The 18,189-nt window shown below is 46.8% G+C and overlaps 1 protein-coding gene across 2 annotated transcripts in view; it reads right to left on the bottom strand.

The window, feature by feature from the left end:
- cep112 (centrosomal protein 112) overlaps positions 1-18,189 on the bottom strand; it is a 110,012-nt gene that overhangs the window by 77,072 nt on the left and 14,751 nt on the right. For both annotated transcript variants that reach the window (XM_048245230.1, XM_048245229.1), the window contains exons 8-15: positions 12,017-12,106; positions 8,186-8,285; positions 7,774-7,892; positions 7,249-7,392; positions 2,663-2,817; positions 1,817-1,946; positions 1,176-1,268; positions 826-885 (exon numbers count right to left, since the gene is read on the bottom strand). In XM_048245230.1, the coding sequence (XP_048101187.1) occupies positions 826-885; positions 1,176-1,268; positions 1,817-1,946; positions 2,663-2,817; positions 7,249-7,392; positions 7,774-7,892; positions 8,186-8,285; positions 12,017-12,106 (891 nt within the window). The remainder of the gene's footprint in view (positions 1-825; positions 886-1,175; positions 1,269-1,816; positions 1,947-2,662; positions 2,818-7,248; positions 7,393-7,773; positions 7,893-8,185; positions 8,286-12,016; positions 12,107-18,189) is intronic.

Below are 18,189 nucleotides of genomic sequence, written 5' to 3'. Positions count from 1 at the left end.
CCAGCCGCGCCAACGAGCTGCCCGTGCAGGTATGCGCCGTGCACATGTGGCAGCCCGGTGCAGATGTGTGAGCGTGGGGAGAACCGGGTGGAGCGTCCGCCCTCGTTATGACTTTGATGATGAATGGAGGGGGTGGTGTGTGTGTGTGTGTGGGGGGCATGATCTTTGAAAGCAGAATATGCAGCTGGCTGGTGCAGGAGGGGCCAGGTGTTTGGGTCAAGATCTTGTTGAGTGTTGGCCTCCCCGTCCGACAGGGGCCATTTCATTAAGGGCCTGCTACTTTTATGGCGGCGTGGATGCTTTGAAGCACCTTGAATGGACGAGGAGCTGCTCCGCAGGTCTGAGTAGGGGTGAGTGAATTACCAAGGGCCGTTAAGTGCGCCTCAGACAACAGTGACAATCATTGGTCACCGCTCTCGCTCTCTCTCTCCCTCCCTTTGTCCTCTTTCTTTTTTTACTGGGTTACCCCACTTGACCCTCTGAGGGACCCGGCTCCTCCATAAAGGGCTTCTGGGAAAATGTGTTTTATGAGTTGAATGTTACTTTGAACAAGGAAGAGGTACAAAATCAAAGAAGATTTAAACTACTGAGGCCAAAGGGCTGACTTTCATCTCAACTTTTAAACTAGGCCTCTTGTGTTTAAAGCTGATTACCGGGAACAAGGCTAAGAGAGGACCTCTTTCATTCTGTGGCATTCAATAGAGGCTCTAGAGATTAGATGTTTGCTGTTTTGAGGACAGTTCCCTAAAACCCATCCTCATCCAAACGACAAACACACGCACCTGAAAGGAATGACAATGAGAATGTATATGTGTGTATGTGTACCTTCTTTTCGCTATTGAAATGCAAGTCAGCCATCTCCTTCTGAGCCTGAGTCTCCTGATCCTGAAATACAAATGTTATTATGTCTGTGTGTGTGGGACTGCATAAAGAGGCAGAAACACAGTGTAGAATGGAAGTATGTATTCTAGATGTACCTCTAGATAAGAGCTCAACATTATCATTTATTCGTCAATACATCAATACATACTGTATGTCCAGCACAGCATAGGGTGACAGGAACCAGGTTTTGAGTTTCATGTGTCTTGTGAGTATCTCCTTTGAATGTAAGTGTGTATGTACAGTGACCATCTTGGATGAGTGTATTGTGGATGGGACATCTGTGAGAGGCTCACCCTGATCTGCTTCTGCCTGCGATGCTCACTCTCCTGAAGCTGCTCCTTCAGCTGGGCCACAGTGCCCTCCAGCCCCTCGATCACCTCAGATGCCTGCACACAGCCAGTCAACAGATCTTTTTAACACTTCACTTTAAACAATCTGCTTTGCAGTGAAAATATTACAGTATAAATATTCGACACACCGGTTTTGAGACTACTGAGAGAGAGAGAGAGAGAGAGAAAGAGAGAGAGAGAGAGAGAGAGAGATCAATAAGGCAAGGCAAACAAGGCACACGTAATTCTTAATGGGTATAGTTCACCACTGGAATCCAATACCCTTTTTGACAAATTCTGGCTGTTCCTTACAGTCATCTAGCTGTCCGTTCTAGGTGTGCACACAAAAGAAACCTCAGTAACCTTTGACTTGAATCTCAAACTGTGCCTTTAAGTGTGCTCCAAAAAAAAAAAAGATTTAGTAGAAACGTGAAGAAAATGTGAAATGAGAATTTGTGTGACCTGGTGAGGTTCTGTGGTAGATCATATTTTTTGGTATACCATTGGGCTTCCCTGTTACCGCTCAATGCTGCTTAATACTTGAAATGGAGATACCCAATCCTACCACCACTACGGCCTGTGTCTAAACCGCACCAAACACTTACCTTAGCAGTAGAGAGCGTGTGCTCCTTCTGGTAGTGGCTGAGGTCTGCCTCGTGGTTGGCCTTGAGTCTGCGCAGGCCCTCCTCATGTTGCTCCATCTGCTGTTCAGCCTCCCTCTGCAGCTGGGTGCACCTGACCCCCACCACAACACACAGACCCGCACTCACATTCAGTTACACAGATGAAGGACTGAGCTTTAAAGGAACCGTATGTAAGAAAAATATTTCAATTAATCATAAAATGGCCCTGATATGTCACTAGACATTAAGAAATCATGTTCATTTCAAATACTTATATCACTGACAACAGTAGTCCGCCAGGATATTGTCATTTAAAAGTGAAGTTGCAGCCCTCAACTGATGTTGATGTTGTGTTTTGTCATGTCATGTTGTGTTTTGGCCTGATGCGCCACCCTCCACCTATCTACTAATCACAAAGTCAGTAGTGTTTCGCCATCAGGGTTGGCAACCTCGAGTCAGGGGGGAGGGGGAGGGGGAGGGGATACACCGCTTTTCAGTATTTTGAAAGTGATTGCAGTACCAGTTTTGGCCACAATCTTACATATGGTTCCTTTAACTCAAGGCAGGTCGCTTTTCAGTTATTCTATGCCTATGTCTGCGTGTGGACATGAGAGGCGGTGCAAGGACATAAGAGTAAAATAACAGCTAAGCTAATTTAACATAGCACTATACTATTTACTATATTGTACATAAAATACATTCCTTAAACGTGACAAATGCTAAACATATTGTAAACAGTACTCAACATTCAACATGTCCAGCTAAACCCTTCATAGAACATGTCCTCCTAAGCCCTTGCACCAGTGATGTCAGGTTAGATGAGGTTACCTGCGGTTAGCCTCCTGCAGCTCGGAGCTGATGGTGGCGATGTGGATCTCCAGCTCGGCCTTTTCCTGGGTGACCCTCTGGCGTAGGGCGTTTCCGCTCTCCACCTCCAGGGTCAGCTGCTTGACCCGGGCCTCCAGCTCCCGTGCAAGCTGCTCCTGATGACATCCACAGACATCCAACCAATTCAACCCATCTCCCTATTCATGGTGCATGATACCAAATTTAAATAGTCTATGGCGAACATTGCATGCATGGTGATGTTTTAGGGACAGTTGAGCATGGATTAAGCCTATTTATAGATTAAAAAAAAATTTCAATGAGGATCGCCACTTATTTTAGGACTGGAATTAATTAATGTCCAGGAAAATGACGCCTAGTCTTATTTTCTTGAAAGTCCTCCACTAAACCGATGCAATCAACAATAAAATAAAAAAAAGCATTAGGGAGACTGTGGGCGTAAAGTAATAGTAAAGTAGTAGCAGTAGCATTAACATTTGTATTATTCATAGTAGTAGTAGCAGCAGATGCAGGGCTTTTGAAGTGCCAATATGCTTTCACACAGAATTCCTCAATACGTAACACTGCACTCACTGATGCAATTGCATTACAATCATTTGAATATGCAAGATAACTCATTAAGGATAAAATTAGAGGTAACACCACATAAATATGGTTGGCAACTGCACCCATGATGAACAAACAAACAAAAAATAATCCTGTGCGAGCATCATGCCCTGTACTGAACAAAAGCTTAAGCAGCAGCTCTGCAGAATTCCACTGCAGACTGCCTGTCTCTGGGGGTTTGAGCAGTAAACTTCAGGGAAGCCAAGATCTGAGTGCCACGGAACAGAAAAAGTTCAATCTGAAAGGAACTGCTGCGCCTTTTGAACTACACAAAACTCTGCATGCAAGGAAGGAGGGAAAAAAGGCACCCTTGATGTTTAAGACGCATCTTAACAAACTCGCCTGAGCACTGGTTTCTTCAGATTCTTTTGGGTGCCCCCCCCCACCACCACCCCAACAAACCATCCTCCACTCCCCCAAATCTCCCACCCCTTCTCACTTTACTTTTGCAGGAGAATACACTCCCGAATATATGACTAGACAGGGCTTATTTTAAGACCATAGAAGCCTCTCTACATGTGTGTGTGTGTGTGTGTGTGTGTGTGTGTGTGTGTGTGTGTGTGTTTGTGACTGTGTGTGTGTGTGTGTATGCGAGAGAGAGCTAGCACACATGTGAGTACTTCTTACAATGCATTTTGAAATCTCTTAAATCAAAACCAGGCATGCTCGTTAGAAACCGACGCCTTCCAATGATTTACGCCCTCATCTTTTAATCAGCTGAAGCACACGCCTGTCAAGCTCCATCAGGGGCGAGAGAAACGCATCCTCTCTTCCCCTCTCTCCCCCCCTCTCCACAGCCGGGCTGGTATGGAATGTACTGTAGGCTGACTGATGCATGGGCTAATGGCAGACAGCTGGGATCCAAGATGGAGGCCTGCAGCTCTGGGAGCCGAGTGCAGGAGTGCTGATCTGAGGCCTGTGCTGTCTGGTTGGGGTAGGGCCCTAGCATTTGGACGGCTGATCTGAGGCCTGTGCTGTCTGGTTGGGGTAGGGCAGCATAATGGACTCAGCAGCAAAGATTAGCGCTGTCAGAATATGAGAGGCTAAAGACTCAGATGCTCGGGTGAACAGCTAATTGAGCCGATGGGGTAAAAAGCCTGCCAACAAATTGTTTTTCGAGTGTGGATATTATTACATGGCGTTTCAGGCGTTGTCATTTCAAACATTCAGTGAATTAGGAGAGGCATAGAGTATGGTGAGACCTCAAAGCCAATGAATCAAAATACAAATCAAAGTTTGCATATTCACCTTATGTGTTCACCACTTCAATTCACTTTTATTTGTTTGCCTTAACAGAAATGCTGGAATCCACCCAGATCCTCATTCACCATCCACTCTTCACTTCAGGTTGTCGTCTTGTCAGGCACGCATAGCTCCCTGAGACGCATGATAACTGTCAGCACGCGTGAGCATCAGCTTGATTTCACATGTCTCTTGTGTTATTGGAACAGACTGGACTGCTGGTCAGACAACCAAGATGGCTGCCCTTCTTTATTAATTTCATAGTGCATGGCATATTTCCTACAACGCCATGCAATACCAAACAAGAGACTACAGCTGGGGGGGAAAAAAACGATATGATTCAGAGTGACCAGCATGGAATGCCACTGATGCACTCAGCAAGTACAATGGGCTTTCTTTCTCTGCAGATGAATTTGATAGGAGTCACACATAATTGATTATGTGCGATTCATCTGTGCATTTGTAATACAACCACAAACAAACACTGACTAGTTTAAGGAGCCCAATTGGATTCCTGCAGAGCGTTTGTTCTCAGGTAACACAATCCAACTCTTCTTTTTCTTTGTCTTGTTCTGGATTTGTCCTGTTTCTTTTCCTGTTGGTTTACACATCCCTGAGTGACAGGGGTTTTCTACCTCATACGAGTCTTTAGAATATCAGATATCTGCACCAGTGAGAGCACTTCAAACGCTCTGGAGAAAAATATGTACCGCGTTCATTGCACAAAAGAATGCAAAGGATGCTATCTCAATCAATCTTCCGTCCAAGCTGGTTAGCAATGCACTCGTGATTGCTTCCACCGGCTTGAGCTTGTTTCCTCCTCTGAAGTCTCCTCCAGTGAAACCTTTAAAGCATGATATTTCTTTCTCTGCCTCAAAAGAGGCCATTATTCCTGGATGCGCTAAAAAATCATGCATGGACAAACTTTGGGCAGACAGGAATGTTACAGAGGATCCCATTCTGGCAACCATGTAACCGCAATTTGGCAACCGCAACACCTGAAAGTGAGGATGCGCAGGTAAAGCTGAGACTGAAATCTCGAGTGCTAGTTGCATTATGCATGCATTTTGAGGGGGGAAAAGAGAAAACGGACGCCACTAAATTGTTTCTGTCTGGCAAAGCCTGTTCATTTATCACAACAACAGCGCTGGTGGGAAACCCAACCTGGCAAAAAAGAGCATGCAAAGTCTCTCATATGTACAAAGACGAATACCCATCAAATTCCTCTCCACTGGATAACTGCATTTACAAGGAGGATGCGGAGGGGGGTTGAGGTAAAAAAAAAAAAGAAGAAAAAAACACATCTGTGACATCACAACCCCCATCCTGATGTCTTTGAAAAAAAGCTTCATTTATTTTTCTGAGGGGGTGAGTAAAAAAGAGCAGAATGAAGACATAAAAAGAAAGATAAAGCAAAGCTATCAAAGGCTGGTGGAACATCAAACAGAGAAGAGAATGTGTGTATGTGTGGGGGGGGGGGGGGTATCAGGCCTTGCCTCTGGCTTTGGTGGAGGTGGACGGGGGGGACTGGAGGGGTTGGCAAAAGGGTTGAGGTACCTCCAGCTCCTCGCCTCAGCTGACAGCCTGATGACTGGAGGCCAGACTGGAGCGCGTCTGGGTGGAGTGGATGGGGTGGGGGGGTGGGGGTGTGGGGTTGTGGCAGACAGGGTCTGCGTGGAGGCTCAGGTGGGCGGCACTGGAAAGGTCACTCCTAAACCAACATGTGAGGGAGGAGTGGGGCAAGCTCATCTCCGACGACACAGGTTCCTTTCATCTGCGGCCCTGTCTGGGTGCGTGCCGCGTTTAATTATTAAAGAGAGAGGGGGCTGCTGCGCTGCTGGGGCTTGTGGAGGTGGGGGTAGTGGTGGAGGTGAAGGGGGATGTGTATGGACCTCGTGCTTGTCCATTGAAGCTGAGAAATTCCAGACTGCTGACAGACCCTGGCCACCTCACTGCACCTTGCTGATACTTGTGAGGACTGCTGAATGCTAAATGGCTGAAAATGCTAAAAAGAGGTCAATTATCTTGGGGGCGATGGGAGAGACCCCAACCCCCAACCCCACACACACACACACAAACACACTAACTTTGGCTGTAGCACCCCATACCCCAAAAATAAACAGGTTCCTACAAAACCAAAACACCCTCCCTCCTCTACTACAAGGTCAGTGGCCACAACATGCTCTTTGTTTTGGTGTGTGTGGGTGTGTGTGTGTGTGTGTGTGTGTGTGTGTGTGTGTGTGTGTGTGTGTTCTACTCAAGGAGGGGGAGAGTGCTACATTTAGGAAACCAGGAAAAATGAAAGAAAGAAGCCAGAGTTTCAAATAAGAAACAGTCCAACACACTCAGAAGAGTATTGTGGCTAATGTCTAGCCACAACACCTCATCAATGTACTGTTGAGATGTTTGGAAATGGTGGTTATCTGATACCATTTTACTGTTTAACACTACGCTCGAGACACTAACTCACTTACTCTAGTAAGCCCTTCCAAACCCTGCCCTGGAACCAACCCCCAACACATTCAGATACACACACACACACACACACACACACACACACAGTCTCACAGCCAAAACAAAGAAGGACATACATCCAGAACAGACTACACCCAATAAAAACGGAGCTTGTACTTAGCCTCCCCCCACCCAAAAGCCTAGGCGATAAATGGCGATATGGGGCCTGATGTGGCACGGAGGTCTGGTGGAGGATCCCTGCTCACCGTGATCTGGGTCTGGCTGCTGTACTCCACCTCCATCTTGGCCAGCCTCTGGTTAGTGTCCTCCAGCAGCTCCTGGATGTTCTCCGTGTGCTTCTTCTGCAGCTCAAACTTGGCCTGCTCCATCTCAGAGACGGCCGCGTGCAGCTGCCAGAGGGGTCAGAGGTCACATGATCAACCCCAACCCTACAACACCCACCAAGGCCTCTGCATTTAAAAGGTTCTACAGGTGCAGAAATGCAGAGAAAAGACAGCCTATTTGATCTGTTTGAGATAAGATATGATGTAAGTTGGTTGATATGGATGTTACATGCCTTCAGAGTTTAGGCTGTAACCTGTCTACATTAAGCCGGGTAAATAGAAATACACATATTTGAGGTGAAAACATTTTCGTAATGTTTTTCAAAAGTTTTGCGCCCACCGGCAGAACACTGAAATGCCATAAAAGTGAGTAACATTTGGGTATCTCTCCTGAGGGGTCTTTCCCTCTCTATTGATCTGTCTCCATGTGCCATGTAGGCCTCTTACCTTCTTCTCCCACTCATTCCTCAGGGAGTCTGCACTCTGCTCAGCCATCTTCTTCAGCTCGGTGATTTGCTTCTCCTTGTTCTCACGGATGACCTGAGACTCACGGACCAGGCTCTGGACTGTAGGAGGACGCATTGACAAATGACACAGTGAAGAGTCCCAAACAAATGATATAGCTCATAACTATCTCTTCCACGAATTAGTCACTGTGCATTACAGTGCGTTTTCCTCTGCTTTTTTTTTAACAAGCACAATCTACTGAGTGTGGCAACTAGGAAGAGCCATCATGGCCGGTCTCTAGTGTTTGGGTTTTAGGGAGCTGTAAAAGTATATCTTTCCCTAAAGGGTTGATTCCTTGCAAGTCTTACAGTTAGTACTTTCTCTTTGTCCCGGCCACCCCTCACCCTCGCACCTTTTTTATCCAGCGTCCGGATCGTCTCCTCCGATTCCTTCTGCTTGCTTTTGAACAGACTCTTCAGGTCCTCCATCTCTCTGTTCTTGCGTTCCAGAATCTGAACCACAAAGCGCACACACACACACACACACACACACACACACACACACACACACACATTTCAACACGTGATTTTATACAAAAACATGCAATTTGGTGATTGAATCTGTCCAAAAGCATTGTGACACGGAAACCTGTGGGGTTTTATAGCCCACAGTCATGCAACACAGTGTCCCATATGACACACTCAGACAGATCAAACTGACATGTGTAGCACTGCGGCAGACCAAAGTGCTGTGTACCATGCTGAGTAACAGTCATCTTGGCTTAACTTGCGGGAAAGACAAAGGCATTTACTGGACAGGACAGACCATCTCTGAACGTCAGAGTGGTTAATGTTCTGAAGTGGTTGGCAAAAAAACAAAGGGAAAAGAAAGAGGTTGGACCCTTATGATGCCATGCCACGTCATATGGCCCAGATATGAGCGCCTATCTCTGCTTTCAATTCGTGCTTCATCTGGGCAGCACATGCAGCAGTCGTCTGAGAGATGCTCCACAGTTCTGATGGAGAGTGGAAAACATTCTTATGCAGAGCCATGACTACAACAGGGCGGAGGGGGAGAGGGAGAGAGAGAGAGAGAGAGAGAGAGAAAAAAAAACCTCTCTACACCCCCCTCCCCATCTCGCCCCTACACCCAAAGTCTAAGCATGTCCAGCATTCTGTGGCAGACACTTGCGTCTTTGGAGGGGAGGACGATCCCTTTAACCCTCATCATCGGCTTGCCACTAAGTATGTTATCTGTAACTGCCGCTATAATACTCCAGACCCGGAACGATAGCTATATTATTCCCCAGAGGGGGATAACCAGAGGGAGATATCTGTCTTTCTCTCTCGTTCTCCGTCTCTCTCTCTCTTGTGCGTGCTCTCTCTTTTCTAAATCCTACCCTTCCTCTCCGCTGTACTCGTGCAGACAAATCCTTTGCCTTTTGCCTCCTAAGACTGGCAAAGCTGTCAAAGTAAGTATGTATCTTTTCTTTCAGCAAGAACTGGGAGATGGGGGAGACAAAAGAGGACTTGTTCAGAGTTTCCATCGTCTGTCCTGTAGAATACATTCTGTGATGATTTAGAAAAATTAGGAGGATGGATGTATATAGGACACCTCGCACGTCCACACAGTCATAATCCAACTATATTAGAATCCAATTCTGCAGTTTCAGTTTGACAGCTATTTATTTTCTGATGAATCTATCTGACTCTATACTAATAAATTATGTTGGTATCCTCTCTAAGTCTCTAAAGCTCCCTGCAGATCACGCCCATGAGAACACCCCATTATCAATCTTTCCTTCTCTCTCTCTCTCTCTCTCTCTCTCTCTCTGGACTGCTGTACCAGTTCTACAGGTCTTCTAACAGTCTTCCCATTGTGTCGGGTGCGGGCGAGCCCTCTGTTATTGTTCTGCAGATGCCGAGCTGCTGCCACTTTGATGTGGTATGAGGAATGTTTGGGGGTTGGAGGGGTGATGGGGAAGAGAGGCCGGGGTTGGAAGATTCTGACCCTTGTTATGCTCGCTCTGCAGACGAGCTCCATGGCTTTAGAAGACAGACAGGAGCAGGAGACGGACCGCGCACAAACAGTGAGCTAACACAGGTGACAGCAGCTACATGAACAAACATTTGCTAAATGTTTTTGAGAACATTCGGCAGGCTGAGAGTGCAAATAAGACCAGACGGATGACTGGGTTGCGCGGCGTATCATGTCGGGGGGGGGGTTTCTTACAGAGGCAGGGGCTGCCGTCCCTCCCATTAGGCCAAGGAGCATGCTTTGGTCAGGCGTGTGCTGGACACGGCCCCGTTTTCAAAGTGCCTCGTCCTCCGAGCCCACGGAGCGAGCGCAGCCCTTTTTTTTTTTTTTTGACCCCTCCTGGAGGGCAGGCGGAACAGACACCTGAGCAAATATTGACATCCCTGCACCAAATGGCTTTGAAGTGGAGGAAAAAGCACATGGCTCACATCAACACACAAACACTTGGGTCCCCATAGGGCCCGTGCCACCCCTGTGTGCTGGGAACAAACTGTGCTGGGGGCGAAAAAAAAGCCAGGAACAGGACACCATGTACCGCCACAAGGGCAGAGAGAAAGGCCGTACTCAACACCTATCTGCTGTGGCGGTCACCCGATGGGCACACACACTGTTTACACTCTCACACAATGGTTCTCCAGCAGATGAATGAGCACTTCTCTCAGAAACCACTGATAACCAAGAGACTTCAAAAGGGACAAAATAATGGCTCCAAATGGAGCCGCACTGTACAGCTCAATGAAAGCAAAGGGGTGCTGTTGCTGACTGCAGTGATAGACAGACCAGAAAAAAAACGAGAGAAAAAGAAAGAAGTGAGAGTGAGCGGCAGCAAAATAGAGAGAGACACACAGCGTTGTTGAAGTGACCATTTGCCATGGAGCACAGAGTCTGTACTTGAAAACAAAGTCTCTGTAATGCGCTGCCGAAGACTCTCCTTGGGGAGGGGAGAAAAAGTGCCCTGCCAGTCACGGAGCCCATCGACAGACCATTTCCCTGTTTGTCTGTCCGACAGAAGTGCACTCGGAGGATGAGCCCCCTCGGCCAGCCCCCAAAGGACAGGGTGACAGGAGATGAAACCACTTGCCGTGGGCATGGCTGTGGACTTGGGCCATTATGCTCATTCTGTTGTGAGTGGGGGGATGGCAAAACGTGGACAGACACATAGGTACACACACAAAACACACACAGTGTTGACGTGTGCATTTAGAGTGTTTTATTAGTCATTTCTAATGCCCTATGAGAAAGTGAGAAAGCTCTATAATGTGGTCTTACATGTGGTCTCAAACTACAACTCAATTCAGTTACCAAGACTGAGCAGCCTTTGGCTATGTGAATACTGACCCAGCCACCTGGTATGGTGGCCAGTCAAATGGCCAAGCCACTCGATCCCGGCGGCGCCTCCAAAAAGCCCCGGTTCGAGTGTCATCAGTCAAAACTCCAAACCTGCTCTGTAAGACAATAGAGGAGGGACTTCCAGATGGCTCCAGTCACAAAGACGTCTCTAATCACTGGTAGCTCTTTATTTAAAAAAAAAAAAAAAAAAAACGCATTTCACTGATCTGTCGTGTGTATCAGAGGATTTCAGATGCTGTTCTATCATTATCCTCTTCTTTACCTGACAGACAATGACCGCTTCTCCTCTTCATCCATTATGCATGGGCCAGATAATTAAAATGTAGCTTTTCTTTGAGCACCTTTTCAAGGGATGGTTAACCCCCCCCCCCCACCACCAACACACACACACACACACACGCATACACACACTCCCTTTTGCTTTTTCTTCTTGTCCTTTGAAGCAGTTAAAAGTGGAGTTGGGCGACACATGACGCTAATCACCTCAGACATGGGCTGGAAACGATCTGCGCGCAATTAGGGGAGGCTTTCAGCGCAATGACAAAACCTTCAAACGGTCCGGAGATGTTTTAGAGGGTTTGCAGGTGGAATATTGGGATGGGGCGGGGGGGAGGGGCGTGTCACCAAGCCACCCATCACAGAGTTGGAGCCAATCAGAGGGCTCGGAGGATTTGGAGGCGGGGGATATGGGGGTGTTGGGTGCGCGCGTCGGGGAAGCGGGACCTTTGGATGGGTGAGGGGGTCACTGCGCCTCTCATTGTGCAGATGGACCCAATTGGTGCACACAAGAGAGATCAAAGAGACGGAGTGCAGGAGAGAGGGAGAGAGAGAGAGAGAGAGAGAGAGGTCTGGCTACCTTCTGGACATGCTCGTCATGTTTCTGTTGCAGCTGCAGCTTCTCCTCCTGGTGCTTGGCCTCCAGGACTTTGGCCCTCATCTCATTGCTCTGAGACAGAGAGAGAGACAGACAGAGACAGAGAGACCGAGGCACAGAGAGAGAGACAGAAGAGAGAATCAGCTTGTGAGCCAGATTTAGCTGGGCTAAAGCCCTAAGCCATGGCTCCATTTGATGCTTCCTGCCACAGCCCAGCATTGCCTTATATTGGCACAATGCCGCAATCAGTTTAACATGGTACACACAGTCCCAGAAATACACTTCATACAAACACATGTGATGCACTGCATTTAATCAGCGTGATAGCACGCTCTAATTGCATTGAAGATACAGCTACCACACAAAACACAGACTGTAGCCATTTGCCTCTAGGTACCCATGTTCCTACAATAGCATGGTAAATTTAGATCAAAGGCGTTGAGCAAGGCAGATTTACAATCATACCCACCAACACAATTGAGATCACATTGGCTATAGATCTGGCTTTCCACATGAGCCTTTGCTTAACAAAGTGTTCAGCATGTGTGTAAGTTCAGTTCAGTGTACGCACACATTTTGTTCAATAATCTTTTGAAGTCATGACACAGATATCTGCAAGGTGAGCCCCAAAAGGAATGGGCATTTCTGTCTGGCCTCTGACTAACCAGACAGTCCAGTGTGTGTGTGTGTGTGTGTGTGTGTGTGTGTGTGTGTGTGTGTGTGTGTCTGCTCAACCCTCATGTGTGTGACCTTTGCGTTTTCTGCTCAGTGGCTGCGATCACACACTTAACACATTCCGCTGGAGCAAAACACTCCTAGAGAGAGATGAAGGCAGCGAGCCCATCTGTTCCAAGAAAAACAAATGATTCAACACAATTCTCTCTGTCTCAGCCTGATCAACACACACACAAACCAAACAAATGTTCTCTTGATTCAATACACTTGTGACCTGTAACCAAAGCATGGTGGAGCAACAGTCATTACATTTTTTGCAACACTACACACACACACCACTATTTGTGAGGCAATATTGAAAGTGCATGTCTTTTTTTGGAGCGGTTAAATTCCCCAGACCGCATTCCACGGAGATGTTTTCTGTTCCAGACAGATATTTCCAGCATTAGCGCTTCACTGCTTGTTTAATGACTGAATATCTCTGCTCCTCTTCAAGCTCTCTCTTGCTGTAGCTGTCAATCATATCCTAACCCGCCCCCTTGTGTGATGGGTGTGTGTTCGTTATGACTCTGCCACCACATATGTGTGACATAAGTCCACACATTATCAGTCACTCGTCTTCTCTACACAGGAGTCTGTGCTCATCCCAGAAGTGCCACCTTGTTCTTTTAACCATCACTGCGGCTTAATGTCATCCAGCGTCACCTACGGAGACACTGACACTCTCCCTGACACTCTCCCAGGGAGAGCAACGGAATCGCTCACCATCACTGTGATCCAGGGAAAGAAAAAATCCCCTGGGCAACACACACACACACGCACACAAATAGTTCCCTGAAAGCATGGGCACATCTTTTCATCTCAGCGACACACCTCTGAGTGGTCTGTGAGTCAGAGCAGCAGACTGGCCACAACACAGCCGCGTCCAGCCCAGGTCACTCCGTCTCCGAAGGATGTGACCCCAGGTTAGCCCACAGAGGATGTTATGACGGGGCAAAATTTAGAAGAGGATGGGGATAGGCCGCACATTGAGGTTGTTGCTCATGGGTGTGGGGCCGAAGTTGGACTGCTGCTTGAGCGGTCACCTGCGGTTCTACAGAGCTGCATGTGAATACTAACGTGTGTGTGTGTGTGTGTGTGTGTACATGTGTATGTGTGTGTGTGTGTGTGTGCGTGTGTGCGTGTGTGCGTGCTTGCGTGTGTGAAATGGGTGAGGTCCACTGAGTCACGCGCTCGAGGCAGTCGATTAGGGAGCCGCTGACTCCTGCAGCTCGCCTGAGCCCACTCAGAGGATCGGCAGAGCTCTCTTAAGAGGACGAGGGGGAGGAAGAGGAGAGGAGGAGAGCCTGTTTGTTTGGTGAGAGCAACAAACCCATCACCATGGAAAAGCACTCCATTAAAAAAAATTGAGGTGTTGAAAAAGGATTGAGGTGTTGCTCTTTACCTGCCACAGCAGAGCTATTGCTGCTGTGAAAGTGTGTGGTTGTGTGTACATTTTTTGTGTGTTAGCTTGCGTTATTATGTTAATACGCAAGATTATGTTAATATGTAAGATATTTAGATTTGGATGTTTAGATTTCATTTTTTTTTCACCACCCAAACTAGTGTATTTAGATAAAAAAAATTGTAAAAATACGCGTTCGAGTGCTGAAAAAAAGCATGCAACACGGATACTGGTGCTAAACACAAAAAGCTTCCACGTGCTGAGGAAACGTGGAACGTAAGGTGCTTAATGTAACGTGTTCTACACGGAGCCTCAGTGAGATAAAAAGCTTCCATTTCTCAGAAAAATGATGTTCACAGCACCATGTAGCCCTTGTCTAATAACCTTCCTTACAGTACCATCTCCATCAGGCTGGGAGCGTCACCACACACTTAAAACTCCTGCAAGCTGTCTGAGAGCCTTTAAAGAACAGCTACTTCCTTGCAGTTATCTGACTCTGACAGGGGCTGGTGCAAGGCTGCCTTTATCAGCTCTATCCTTTTCTAACACACACACAGTCTCTCTTTCTCACACACAGACACACACACACAGCTCTTTCTTCTTTTGCCACTATTTCTTGTGCAATCTCAGAGACCACAGGAGAGCAGCAGAAGGGGCTGTGCTCGACTGAAGCTGTGAAGTCAGTCAGACAGACAGATGCAGATGTAAAAACACCCGTGTCACTCTCCTTCTGAGCCGCTCTTCAAGGAGCAAAGTAAATATACAGGGGGAGAAAAAACTTTTTCAAAAATTCGGATTTGAAACTTTTTTGTTGTTCCTTTCCAAAGGCATGGAAGGAAGTGGAGAGAAAAGCTCAATCATCGGGTCGTGAAGCCTGGTTCAACTGAAAGTCTTGCGTTTTTTTGTTGTTTTTGCTGTTTAGCTTTTTTTTCTCCTGGGAGAAAACTCTGAGGGGCAACGGATTAGTGACACAGTACTGGTGTTTCAGGTGTCTGACAACAAGGTGCCTTTCTCAGAGACGCGCACGTGACTTGAGGGATTTAATGTCCAACTACTTACAGGCCCGTTCAACTTTCATGTTCAGTGGCTGTGATGGATGAGTTGCATGCATAATGACTCACTGCGTTCTCCTTGTCACTCAAGTTATTCAAATGCTTATAGCTCCCTTAGGTGTGACACTCGCTTCTGCCATAATGTCTGAAATAATGCACAGATATTTCTATAAGAAAGCAAGAGAACTCCATCAACGTTTTCTAGAGGGGATGAGAGGTGCTGTGAGATGGGAAGCGGAGGTAGAGGGATCGGGTGAAGTGGGTGATGCGGACAAGAGAGTGGGGAGACTGCATTAGCGGTGGGCAAGCTCTGCCAGAAATGCCGTATTGCAGCTGTGCGCCGTTTGCAGCGTTATCATTTCTGAATTTATCCTGTACATCCTTATAGCTCTTCGCTTAAATAAGAAGACATATAAATAGGCACATGTGGGTGCATCTATTATGAAAGTCCAAGCTGACTGGAGACTGAGTCATTATCCTGATTTTTCAGTGGGTTTCAGTTTTCGGGATGTTGGTCCGTGTATTGCTTTAAAATAACTCAATGTATTTTAATGTGTCGTGTCTAAATGTTTACGAGAATCGGCTCCCAAGAACAGAACCCCCAAACAGAGCATTGCTAGTCCTTGTTGCTTTACAAAAAAAGAGCACTTACACACACACCCACACACACAAAACCCGCTGGCAATTCAAAAAGAACGCCCCATTAGAGAGGAAAAGGTCTCAGAAGTCCGTGTTTGCCCAATCCCTTCAAAAGCCACTCTGTTCTGCTTTTAGTGCAGTCCAACAATTAGGCAGAGCTGGCTGAGCTGCGCTAAGCCGAGCTGGAGGCTGAAGGGGAAGAATTCGTCCTGAGGGAGCACCGCGTCTGTGAGGCCCAGCGCGGCGTCGTTATGCTCCAGCACGCCATCCGTCCACAGCGCGGCTCGGGGACCAGCGCAAGCACCCACAGAGGACCTTCACAGAGACCCACGATCACAAACGCTTGGACACGAACAGCACCCAGAGGACGTCTCGTGGACGGAAAATGTCCTCTTTAATGCTTAGATACACACACACACACACACACACACACACACACACACACGTCAAACCTACTTTATTACCCATGAATGATGCAAACAGCAAGTACAAGACTGTTGACTCTGAACAGACTCTGAACAAGAAATGACTTTCAGTATTGCGGTTTTGTCAACACATTCTAACCCATGGATAAATTTGAGCCAGAAAGTAGTGTAAGTCGGACAAGGGAACAATTACTCCATCTAAAAATCAAACGTCCTCAAAATTAAACGTCCTCAATAAACTCTTTAGCTCTCTGTTGAAGGGGCCCATTATCATTACACTGATGCTTAATGAAAGAAAGAGATTGAATACCACAGGGTAAAAAGTTCACAATTGTGATTCACCCATTCTAGGAAGCATTAGTGGGGCGCAACAACTCTTACAGAAATCCTAGGCCATGACAACTGAAAAACACATTTCACGGCGAATTGACGAGCAGCATTCTTATCACTTTAGTCAGTAGCTCAGATGTGGCCGAAACATGAGGCGACGTGCGTGCGTCTGCGGCTAATGAATCTTCCCAGGGATTACGGTTCATATGGTTAACATCGACAAATTATGCCGTCATTTCCCCTAAGGCTTTGGGGCGAGAGGAAGTGAGGTCATGCTCCGATCCCAGGCACACCTGTCAGCTTTCAGCTCAGGGGCTCCACTGGGTTCTCCAATAAGCCCGGAGTCTGTTTGAGAAGCATCTCGCATCTGAGCGGGTTCCAGCGAGAGCTGGCGCTCTGAAGATGGACGTCTGGGGGAAACATGAGAGAGTGGAGGGCCTCTCTCTCAAAAAAAGAACCTTCTATTTCTACACAGAGCAGGCGCTGGATCCACCCCAATCCATCCCTGAAGCATTCAGGCTTTTGAGTGCAAAGAATAATACAATGCAAATAGGTGGAATCATTTGGGTGGTGTGCACACACGCACACGCACACACACACACACACACACACACACACACACACACACACACACACACACACACACATACACAGATCTAGCACCAGGAAACAAGCATGGCCATAAAATCCCTTGCATAGATCTCAAACTGCTGGTCCAGATGCTAGATTGCTTGGGCGGTGTCGTGCCATGCCAAACTACTTCTGCAGTATAGCTAATCCTGAGCTGACGTAAACCATTCTGCCCATAATGTTTCCACACCCCGGAAGCAAAGCGTCCAGCCCTAACATGTGGGGAGTGTGAAGACCGTTACCTAGGCCTAGGACAATGTATGACCACATGATGTCATTATGACAGCATAAACAGTCTGGAAAACTGCATGAGGCATTTGCATAAAGGTGGTATTTTTGAGAAAATGTTCCATCATTATAAATGTGTTAATAATTATTGTACTGTAGGTGTTGTAATTGCAAATCTGATATTGGTAACTACCATATAATTGTACTCCTTATGGCAATGCTTCAGGAAGTACAGAACCAATATCAAATTAGGAGTGAGATGAAAAAATAAAATAAGAATACAGTGATATACTGCAATATTTCTATTTGTGATGCATTATTGTGTGAATACATTATTACTGCTTTTTGCTTTTTAGGGGTATCATCACATCTGATGCACATCAATGAAACAAATATGATTCATATGAAACTGAATCAACCAGGATCATGGTACACCCTCCTTTCCCATCCATCAGTAAACATAATGACAGTTTATGGTGGGCCTTAAGTACACACAACTTCAACAGTCGAAAAAAGTGACCAGAGCAAAAGAGAGACAAACTGTGAGAGAAAGCTGGCATTCTCGATAGTCTTGGCAAAGACACTGGGCAAAGAGAAAGAATAAAATGTACGACAGTCACGCTGAAGCAAAATAAATCTGTCTTTCGATGGTCGAGAGGAAACGGTAGAGAGTGGAGTAAACCGTGACTCCAGGCCCGTCCTCTACTCCCCTCCCACCCCCCACAACCCTCA

This window comes from Alosa alosa, chromosome 6 (assembly GCF_017589495.1).
Source record: "Alosa alosa isolate M-15738 ecotype Scorff River chromosome 6, AALO_Geno_1.1, whole genome shotgun sequence".
In the NCBI taxonomy this organism is placed as follows: Eukaryota; Metazoa; Chordata; class Actinopteri; order Clupeiformes; family Clupeidae; genus Alosa; species Alosa alosa.
This window is presented reverse-complemented; position numbering and strand designations above follow the sequence as displayed.